Source organism: Berghia stephanieae, chromosome 3 (assembly GCF_034508935.2).
Source record: "Berghia stephanieae isolate SIO BIC M18660-M18661 chromosome 3, UCSD_Bste_1.3, whole genome shotgun sequence".
NCBI lineage: Eukaryota > Metazoa > Mollusca > Gastropoda > Nudibranchia > Aeolidiidae > Berghia > Berghia stephanieae.
Genome location: NC_088362.1, coordinates 60,901,300 through 60,912,003, shown reverse-complemented (window position 1 = coordinate 60,912,003; position 10,704 = coordinate 60,901,300). Strand labels below are relative to the sequence as shown.

Below are 10,704 nucleotides of genomic sequence, written 5' to 3'. Positions count from 1 at the left end.
GAGGCAAGTTGGATGGTTATAATGGAAAAATAGGCGGTCTTTGGTTAGCCAGCCAGTTACTTAGCAATTCAGCTAGCCGACCAACTAATCGGCCAATAAAGAGCCGAGATAAATTATTTCTAGTAATAGACAGAGAGATAAATACATTGATGAATTTACGATCTTTCATATCTTAGTATTTATTAAACGAGTTATTTTAATCGTGTCCAATAACACAACGAGCTTGCGAGTGTATGTTATTGCTCGATAAAAAATATATCGAGTTTAATAAATACAAAGAAATCAAAGAATACGTTTATTCCACCCCTCCATCTAAGATACATTTGTAACCAAATGGTAGACCTATAGTATTAGTACTTTTATTCACCATAATTTGTATCCCTCTCCATCTTCTTGAATGAAGTTTGACCCAAAACTAAAAACGTTGGATTTGTATTCATACGCACCAAAAGATTATTTATAATTACCAATCAGCTGTCTTTTACACCTTATTTCACACCAGTAAAATTTGCGGAAATATTCTGCAAGCGTTGAATAAAATTTTTGGAATAATAGCCTCTTTTGGACCTGTCAATGTAAGTTATTTAACTATCAACACAATACAACCTTCAGCTTCAGTCCATTCCATTTTGAACCGTGGGGCTCGTGGAGCCGAAGTTTAACCCGGTTTCTGATGCGTGAAACGGACTATAGCAATTGCTTACTACACTTTGGATAGGACTAGGACCCTAGTCTATTGCAAAGTGCTTTCCGCCATATTTAACAGACCCAGCTACCCATTCAATGCTGGGATAATCGACCCTCACCCTCGCAAAAATTTCTAACCTAGGACTTTAAGAAAGACTTCGCAAAGTCCCATGTTTGAGAGGTTTTTGTTTTGTTGCCAAGATGAGGGTTATTTAAATCGATCGATAATTGAAGGACGCGTTTTTTGGCCAATTTTTAAATACGTCTCTTCCCAGACTGTGGAAGTTAACTGGTTAACCAGATCCATATTTGAACGATTTCATTTCTTGTTGACCATTTTCTTAAAGTGGTTAATAGAACAAGCGTTTTTGTTTTCGAGTTATTATTATCATTTTCTTTATTTAAAAAAAAGGGGAGGGGAGGGGGGGGGGGGGTAGCGTGGCTCAGCGGTTCGGTCTTTGCTTCGTACCCGAAAGATTCCGAGTTCGAGAACCCGCCGCTGCGTTGTGTGTCACCTCGCCCTAGCTCAATTTGCGGCGCTGCATTGCGGCCGACGCCTGGGTTATTCCAGTCTTCCCTTGGAATAGACCCTAGAGACAAATTTTCCCTATGGGATGAATAAAGGGATTTTTAAAATGTATTTATTTTATTTATTATCAATATTTTTTGATAGTACATGATTAACAAATCCTCAGTATCCTTTCCTCATTGTCATTCCAAGATCATTTCTGAAGTCTATTTGGATTTAATGTGGTGCATCAAAATTATAACTCTTCTTGTTATTGGCTGAATACTGATTTTGAGCCCGAAACGTTCCGTTTTTAGTATTTTTTCAAGCTGTTATTTTCATTGTACAGTGCTTTTTCCTCTCCTCAGTTTCTAACAGTTGAGTTCTTTACCTGAATTTGCCTTCAATGATTCTCTTTCTTATAGTTAGCTATTCCAAAAAAAGATCTGCCAGATGGTCAGAGTTCCTTGGGACCAATTTCGACTTCAAAAAGTGGCCAAAATAGAACCTCACGTGGCAAAACACTACCAAAAACACTCTGACCCATTGAAAAAGTAATCGGTTTTGGTAAACAGCAAATCGACTTAAATAGTAAAAGAAAGTTATTTGTGATTTTTTTAAACTTAAAATTTAAAAAAAATTGAAACGCGATTCTCCGTGTTGTAAAATTTAGCTATGTACGTGGACATCTGGCAACCCTGATTCTTACAAAAATCTTCTTTTTTTCATGTTGGTAAATTAGGGTTTAACCTAACCATACTAATAATAATATCTAATAATAAAATGACAATCTACATCCGAGCACAGTTTTTTTTCCTCATCCGTTGCCAAGACTAAAATCGATACCCCTATCCCTGCGATTATTATCGTTAACAACCTTGTATTCAGTTACAAAGTAAACACAGGGGATCATATGTCAGCTCAATGCGCATGTCTGCCTTCGCCTTGTATGTGGGCGTCGACGAACACACTATCATCATTGTTTAACGAATAGAAACGGAAATAATAATATTAATATATTTCTTTTTATAGAAAAATCATGAATATTTTTAATGCTTGAAAATATATTTAATGTTACAAAAAAAAATAATTCTTTTTTAAAAATATATCTAGATGCGGGGTATTCCTTCAAATGTCTACTACAATTTTTAAATTGAAGTGTACCTATTTTTGGTACGACCGACATGTAGGTATCTACCTATTTACAGGTCTGATAAAAATTGAGCTTTTATATAGGGCAATATCCACACTAAAAGTACTCAAAGCGCTTTACAAAGGGTCCCTGACCAACGGCAACAGCAACACGTAACATAAAGAACGAGACATGACGCTTGTTAGGCGATATTACAATTTTTTTTCCGACAGAGACAACGCTGTTATTGGCCAGGTAACTCATTTCACACCTGAGTACAGTGAGAAAATGTGAGTAAAGAGTCTTTTCCAAGGACTCAATCATGCGCCGAGAGAGGCTCGATCTAGGACCTTCCGATCCGAAGGCGAGTGTCATACCACTAGACTACATAGTCGCACAAAGGAAGCGAATTCCATATTTTTCTTTCAATCTAACAAGTCTGATAACACTAATTGTTATTGGCAATAATACTCTTCTCAAACCGCCGCAAAATATTGTCTGTTACAACAATGTAAAAACAAGCCATTTTTGGAGATTTCCATTACAACAATGAGGGAATTTGGTTATCAGACCTGCAAATAAGTGCGTCGGTTTTTAGCCTTTTTTTTCTTTTCTTAAAAGTCTTGATGCTGGTTAGGTGGCTTGCATGACCGACAGAGGAAAAGAGTTCCATACTTATGGTCCAGCCTTGTGAATAAAAATAATGATATTTGACTTGATTTTACATTTTTTTTCCTCTCCAGCAGTTGCTGTCCCAGAGAGCGAGAGGTCCGATGTCATCAAATGTTCCTGGTGCCAGAAGAGAGGCTACAAGCTGCTGACGTTGGAAACCCCTGCTGGCATCAAAGTCTTCTGTAGTGAGCCTTGCTTCACTCAATGTCGTAGGGCGTCCTTCAAGAAAAATAAGGTGAGTCTCGTTTGAAATGACTCTCATCTTGGCAAGTTTCTCAAACCTGGTAATTTGCGAAATCCCAGGTTTGAGAGTTTTTTCCAAGATGTAGTCCTTTGTAGCCATTCTGCCCATGGAACCGGAGTATATCCCGGTTTCTATGGCGTGAAACGGACAATAGCAATTGCTTGCTATCCTTTGGACGTTATTCTATCACATGTACTTTCCGCCAGATCTATCAGACCCAGCTAATCACTGCTGGGTGGACAGGAGGGAGGGGGTCAAAATAATCTCGACTGTATCCGGGATTGATCTCGATCCCTTTGCGTGTGGAGCGAGTTTTTCACCAACTGAGCTATCGGGACCCCATTTTGTCAAGATGAGGGTCATGTAAATCGATCGATATTTGAAGGACGAGTTTTCTGGCCATATGTTTAAATACTAGTTTTTCCATGAACACATTTAGTGAAATTGCACCGTATGAATGCTTATGCTTTTAGGGGTTCTTTTTAAAGTGAGTCCCTGTTTAATGTTTTCATTTCTTATTGTTTTTATGTCTTGAAACAGCCCATTACAGAGGTTGCGCTGGGCGACGATTAGAAGACGATAGAGATTATGACGACGATTGTGATTGTTTAGAAGCTTTAACTCTGCCCACTTGTCATTATGACATTCGGAAATATTAAATGAGTATTTTCATTGTAAAATTACGTAATCAAAAATTGTCGAGTACTATTTTTATCATGAAGTAACCAGGCCTCAGACCTTCCTATTTATATGTGACTTTATGGTCATGAAATATAACGTTTGCTTTGTGACCTGTAAGTCATCGATTTGAGTGTTAAGAGTCGAGTCCTTTGAGAAAGCTCTTCACTCGTTTTCCCTCACCGTACTCGGATGTAAGATGGGTACCTGCCTGGAAACATCGTTTTCTCTGTCGAAAAGGAAACTGTAGTATCGGCTTACTTACGTCTTGTCTCGTCCTGATTGTTAAATGTTGCTGTTGGCTTGGGACATTTTGGAAACCGATTCGAGCACGTTTAGTGAATATTACGCTACCATATAAGGTTTAATTTTTTTAAAATCTAAAATAATTGAGTTCTACCTTTATCATCATCATCATCATTGCCTTTTTCACCCTGGTTCAGGGTATAGGCCACAGACAAACAGTTTCCATCCTCTATCCTGAGCTAACTTCTTAAATTCGTTCAATGTCTTATTTATGACTTCCATTTCTTCATTCCAGGTTTGCGACTGGTGTAAGCACGTCCGCCATACCGTCAACTTTGTGGATTTTCAAGATGGCGACACACAGCTCCAGTTTTGTAGCGAGAAGTGTTTGAACCAATACAAGATGAATATATTCTGTAAAGAAGCCCAGGAACATCTCCAGCATTTCCAAGATCTGGAGGAGGGCATGCCTGGACCCATCAGTCAAGAAAGCAAAGCAGATGGAAGGATTCAAAAGGAAATACTTATCACACCGGAATTGTGGCTCGCTAGGAATGACCCCAAGGGCAAAGGTCAAGGTCAGTCAACTACAAATGTAAAACAAGAACTCGATGATGAAAGCACCGAAGAAAACGAAACAAATCTAAGGAGGTCAAGACATAGAAACGACAGATTTATTAGTGAAAATAAAGGTGCAAAAATCTCATCCTTAAGTTGTAATGGTGATAATGATGATGATGATATATTTGACGATGACCATGATAATAAAGATGACTTTGACGAGATTAATGATGGAAATGTTAATGGTGATGATGAGGAGGAGAACGAAGATAACGGCTTCATTGACAGCAAACCAGGTGAAATAGCAACGGTGCTGAGTCTCAACAGAGGTAAACGTCATGAAGATAACATTGACTCATCGGATGATGAATTGATTTCTATTCGAGAAAATACTATCCATAAGAAAATTGCTCAGTCTGAATATTCAAAACTTAAAAGAGGTAAGAGTTTCCATGACAGACAAAAAGGCAGAGAACACGATGACAGTCGTAGAGGTTTGACTGATAGAGATAAAGCTTCTTCAACTCGGACATCAATGTCCGAACATTCTAGAAATAATTCTCGTGTGCAAAGGGCTAGAGCCTCCCCAGGTCACGGCTTGTCAGCAGATGAATATAATACCGATTCTCTCAATTCAAAAGCCACTGACATTTTCCTTCAGCAATGGGCTGCTTCTAGACTATTAACTCTAATGCCTCAAAACATGAGAAATGAGATGACGGGAACAGTTGCTGGTATGGGACAACCTTTGACACCTCTGCAATATCCTGCTAACTCTCTGATGTACTCAAACCTGTTTAGATTGCCATTGCCTCAAGCATCGCCTTCGGCATCAACGCAACCCTCGAACACCATGACCAATGGCGATAAGATAGGCCTTGCTAGTTTACATCACCTGAAATCTAGACACGAGTCTAGAAGAGAGCTGTTAAGAGATAGGGATCTTTTCCACATTACTGAAAATAAAAAGACTAAGTCACTTCATGAAAGGGACAGAGCTCGTTCTCCTTCGTCCACATCACATTCATCTGCTGACACACCAGGTCCCTCCAATTTGCCTGAAGTCAATGCTCTACCTGCACATTTTTCTGGATTAAGAAGATCCTTTCCACAATTGTTGTTCATGCCAAGTGGTGGTAGTACAAGTGCAGCACGTGAATTCTTCACAGATCCTTCTCACACTTCAGCTCTTTTTCAGCTCCATTTAGCACTGCAACAAAACGCTGGTAGACACAATATCATACCCACTGATATTTCATCTCATCCTTCAACCCTGAACCATTTACCTCAAGATACCGGCCAACGATATGCTGAAACCAACACAACACAACGAGAAAAACACACTCTACCGTCTTTTTCTTCTTCGTCTTCTTTAAACCCTAATGCAAACCCACCTTCCTCAACAACGTCAACACACTTACCCAATCCCTTGTCACTCTTCCAGTTTTCCCAAGGGGTTCCACCAGTCACGGTGTTAGTTCCTCACCCTGTCCCCATACCGATCCCAATTCCCATTCCAATTCCAATACCCATAAGCCCTGACAAGTTTCATGAATTCCTTGCAAAGAATTCAGAACTAAACTCTCCTTCGACATCTGGGGCACAAGCTCAAAGGAAAGATAAAAGCCCAGATACAAACACGTCCAAAACTTCTGGCATCGCTTCAAGAAATACCCAAATTCTCACTAATTCTTTTATCAAACAGAGTCCTGCATCTTCTCCCTCTCCTTTCAATACTTTTTCACCAACTCTGGACACAGCAGGAGATTCAACATCGTCACCGCAGTTGGCTAGAGGAACCGTAGATTCTCTCTTATCACAAAGGCATGACCATATTCATCCATACATCCACTCTCCAAGCTCATCCTCGCCATTGAAGCGATCCCTCTCGGAAAAAATGCCATCTTTCATGCTTGACCTGTGTAAAAAGCCCAGGCATAGCCATTCATCCTCTTCAAACGACGAGGAAGCGATGGACCTCAGGAAGCAATCCTCCAGTTCAGCTTCTCCTAAAGCGACAACGGACACATCTGAAAAGGAGAACAACTCCATGGTGTCACGTTACAGACTCTCAACCGTCGGTGACGTGTCGCCAGAAAACCTAGTCGTTCCAAAGATACACATAGTATCCGATAAATCCGCTCCGCCACTTTGTACACCTCCCATGACGAGTCCGTTACCGTCGCCCCTGGAGCAGTCTACCTACTCTAGCAGGAGAAGTCGCATCCTTGACGCCCCGTCCGTTCCCAAGGCTACAAGAATGCCTTCACCAGAGAGGCGTTATGTCCGAAACGTCCCCAAGGACATGGTGGAGGCCGCTAAGCGCAGAGGTCTGAGAGCGAGAATTAAGACTAAATAATTAGCCATACAAGTGCTCAGCCTTTGACATAATTTCTTTTTTAATTTCTCCAAAATATCAAGATGTCCAGCATTGTCAAGAGTGATACTAGGCTGCTAGAAGCTGTGGACTGTAAAAAGAAATATACAAAAATGAATAAAACAGCTTCAATAAAAAGAAAGAACAAAATACCAAACACGGAAGGTTTCGGGCTCAAACACTTCTTCAGCCAACAACAAAATAACAATAAAGACATAAATACGATAGACGACCATCTGGAATTTAGTAATGTATTTATGTCTTTATTGTTTTTTGTTGTTGGCTAAAGAATGGTTTTGAGCTCGAAACGTTCTGTGTTTGGTATTTGTTCTTTCTTTTTTTTTTTTTTTTTTTTGAAGCTGTTATATTCATTTTTGTTAACAACATTGTCAGAGAAAGGTTTGAAAACGGGACTTTTAAAGAAGACTTTGGTCCATGCCTTTTTGACCAGCTTGAAGTTATCTTAGATTATCGATATGTGAGGTGGTCTAGAGACATGATCCACGTGTCACATCTAATAGAAATTGAGTAATTAGTCTGATGCAAAGTATACATATTTGCAGGACTGATAACCCAAATTGTTATGGGCTCATTGTTGTGATGGAAATACTCTCTCAAGCCGACGCAAAATGTCCATAACAACAATGATAAAACGAGCCCATTAAATGCGTCTGGTTATCAGACCTGTAAATATGTTCACGTTGCTGATAACCGAACACAACAGGATTCAATAGTCTGATGTCAGGTCCGCCCAGCAACCAGCAGCTTGGTTCTAAACGAAGAAAATCGGTACTTTTTATTCTTCATACTGGCTAGAACTTTTTCACATCTCATGTTGTCAGAAAGTATAAAAGTCAAAATATGATCAGATTTATAATGTTTTTATGGATACGCTTTTATGTTCGTCAGAGAAGTATTTCATAAGGGGGTCCGCCATTGTTCCGATAGTTTATAACCAGTTACTAAGTTACCATGCGTCATTACGAGGGAAGTGACGTCACGACTGTTGAATCCTATTGTGGGCTTGATTTAACATTGTTGTAATTCAATTTACATAGGATTGTCTTGACTTAAAATTGCTGATAGAACAAGTATCACAAACCAATAAGGTCTTTCAAAGAATATATTTTTTTTTCTCCTAAGATATAGATTGAGCGAGGTGCACGTATTTGCAGGTCTGGTAACCGAACGTAATTATGGGCCTGATTTAACATTGTTGTAATGGACAATATTTTGCGACGGTTTGATAGAATTTCCATTACAACTATAAGACCATAACATGTTGGGTTGTCAGACCTGCAAATATGTCCACGTGGCTCTAGTGCAGTTCAAATAAAATGTGAAATCCTTCTGTGTTCTATAATGCGTTCAATTAATTGAAGTGTGCACATTCTAGGTCTGCCTTGTATTTTGACTGGGTGGGGATCCTGACCTCCCATAGCGGGCAGGGAGGTACATAATATGTCTTCTTTCCCCCTGTCTGTTTTCCAACATGCTTTCTGTCTTTGTCTTGGAATGGGATTACTTGGTTTTGTCCCGGCCCTGGCCGGATACCTTGGCTTGGAGGGAAACCGTCAAATGTATAGTTAGTTTTGGGAGATGATATTTTTTTCCTTGTAAATCATCTCTCTGTTATGCACTCTATTATGTTTTATATATGTATTATATATGATTTGTAAACATTTGAGTGTATTCCTCTTAGTGGGGACCTGTGCTTGTGTCTGGATGAGACTTTTAGGTGATCTCAATTTAAGTACACTGATATTGTGCTCTTAGAATCTACATCTGTTCCCTTTTGAACCAATTCCCCTTTGTCTGCCTTATTCTTGAATGCTTTAATTGTAATTCTAGCACTTATTAATAGCCCATTTTTCCCTTTTTACTGGCGCTCATATGACCTTAATGTGTTGCAAGCGCCGTAAAATCCTCAAAAACAAAACATTGTATTTTGATGGTGCCGCATAATGATATACGATTCTTACACTCTTGCCTTTTGGAATTCCGGAAGTGCTCTCAACCGCTGCACGACCTTGCGAGTGCGCGTTGGGAACAAAGTTCAAATTCCAAAACGCCAGGGTGTATGAAATCTTTTATTCTACCCCTCAACCAATTCCTTTTTCGTCTTCAAAAACATTTAATTGATACTTCTTTTTAAAGAATCTGATTTTTAGTGAAATTTACTCTTGATAATCTGACGTGACAAATTATTATTGTAAACATGATATCATTACGCGTTACTATTTAGGGCGAGGGGTGGAATAATGTGCATTTTAATGGTGCCGCATAATAAAGATGTGCGTATAATTATGCTCATTATACAAATAGTCACATTATGTTATCGAATCAACGTGTATAAAAGGTTTGTTTTGTTTTATCATGGTGGGTAGAGAACTGTGTTATCGGAATCAAACATCCACATTGATTCCTCTAAGAAATAACACATTTGTTTTGTACACACTGCATTGTTGTTTTGAAAAAGTAAATTAAATAAATCATGTTTATGTCATGACCTGTATTATGTTTATTTCTTTTGTCTTCCACGAATGTCTGGTGTTATTCATCGTTTGATGGAGGGAGAGAGAGAGAGGGAGAGAGAGAGAGAGAGAGAGAGAGGGAGAGAGAGAGAGAGAGAGAGGGGGTGATAGAGATGTGAGAACGAAGAGAGAGAGAGAGTAAGAGAAAGAGAGGGATGAGAGAGAAAAGAAAGAGAGAGACAGGCTAGAGACAGAGAGAGTGGGAGGGGGAGTGAGAGAGTAAATAGAAAGATTGGGATAGAGAGGGGGATGGGAGAGATAACAGAGAGATAGGAAGAGAGAGAGAGAGAGAGATAGAAAGAGAGAGAGAGAGGGGTGAGAGAGAAAAGAGAGAGAGAGTGTGTGTGTGAGAGAGAAAGAAAAGATATATATAATATATATATATATATATATATATATATATATATATATATATATATATATATAGAAAGGGGCTATGGTGGACAGAAAACGAATGGAAAACCCTTGCTTTAGGCAGTAAAAGATATATATATATATATATATATATATATATATATATATATATATATATATATATATATATATAGAAAGGGGCTATGGTGGACAGAAAACGAATGGAAAACCCTTGCTATAGGCAGTAACAGATATTACAAGAGAGCGAATATTTTTTTTTAAAGGTACAAAGGTGTCTTTCTCCGTATTGGGTAGAACTTTAGTTTCTTGTGCGGCTATGTGGTCTAGTAGTATGACACTCTCTTTCGGATCAGAAGGTCCTCAGTTCGAGCCTACCCGGCGCATAGTTGCGTACTTGGAGAAGGCTCTTTACTCACATTCTCTCAAAGTAACCAGGTGTAAATTAAGTACCTGGCCGTTAACAGCGTTGTCTCAGTCTGAAAAACAAATGTAATATCGCCTAACAGGCGTCATGTCACGTCCTAAATGTTAAATGTTGTTGTTGGCCAGGGACTCCTTGTAAAGCGCTTTGAGCTAGTTTAGTGGACCTTGGGCTATATAAAAGCTCAATTGAAATTTTTTTTATTCCGACAGGTGGAATTTATAAAGCATTTCTAACCAGCATCTATAACTGGAAAATTTCGCTTTTTT

At 39.0% G+C, this 10,704-nt stretch overlaps 1 protein-coding gene across 4 annotated transcripts in view; it reads left to right on the top strand.

Annotated features, from left to right (window-relative positions):
• The window catches only part of LOC144968123 (uncharacterized), a 71,400-nt gene extending 61,789 nt beyond the window's left edge, over positions 1-9,611 (top strand). The window contains exons 4-6 of one of the 4 annotated variants that reach the window (XM_078906129.1): positions 3,071-3,234; positions 4,463-6,434; positions 8,400-9,611. In XM_078906129.1, the coding sequence (XP_078762255.1) occupies positions 3,071-3,234; positions 4,463-6,434; positions 8,400-8,485 (2,222 nt within the window). In that variant the 3' untranslated portion in view covers positions 8,486-9,611. Of the gene's footprint in view, positions 1-3,070; positions 3,235-4,462; positions 7,229-8,399 lie in introns of those variants that run through there. The other 3 variants (XM_078906130.1, XM_078906128.1, XM_078906127.1) reach the window with 3 other exon arrangements.
• The last annotated feature ends 1,093 nt before the right edge of the window (positions 9,612-10,704 follow it).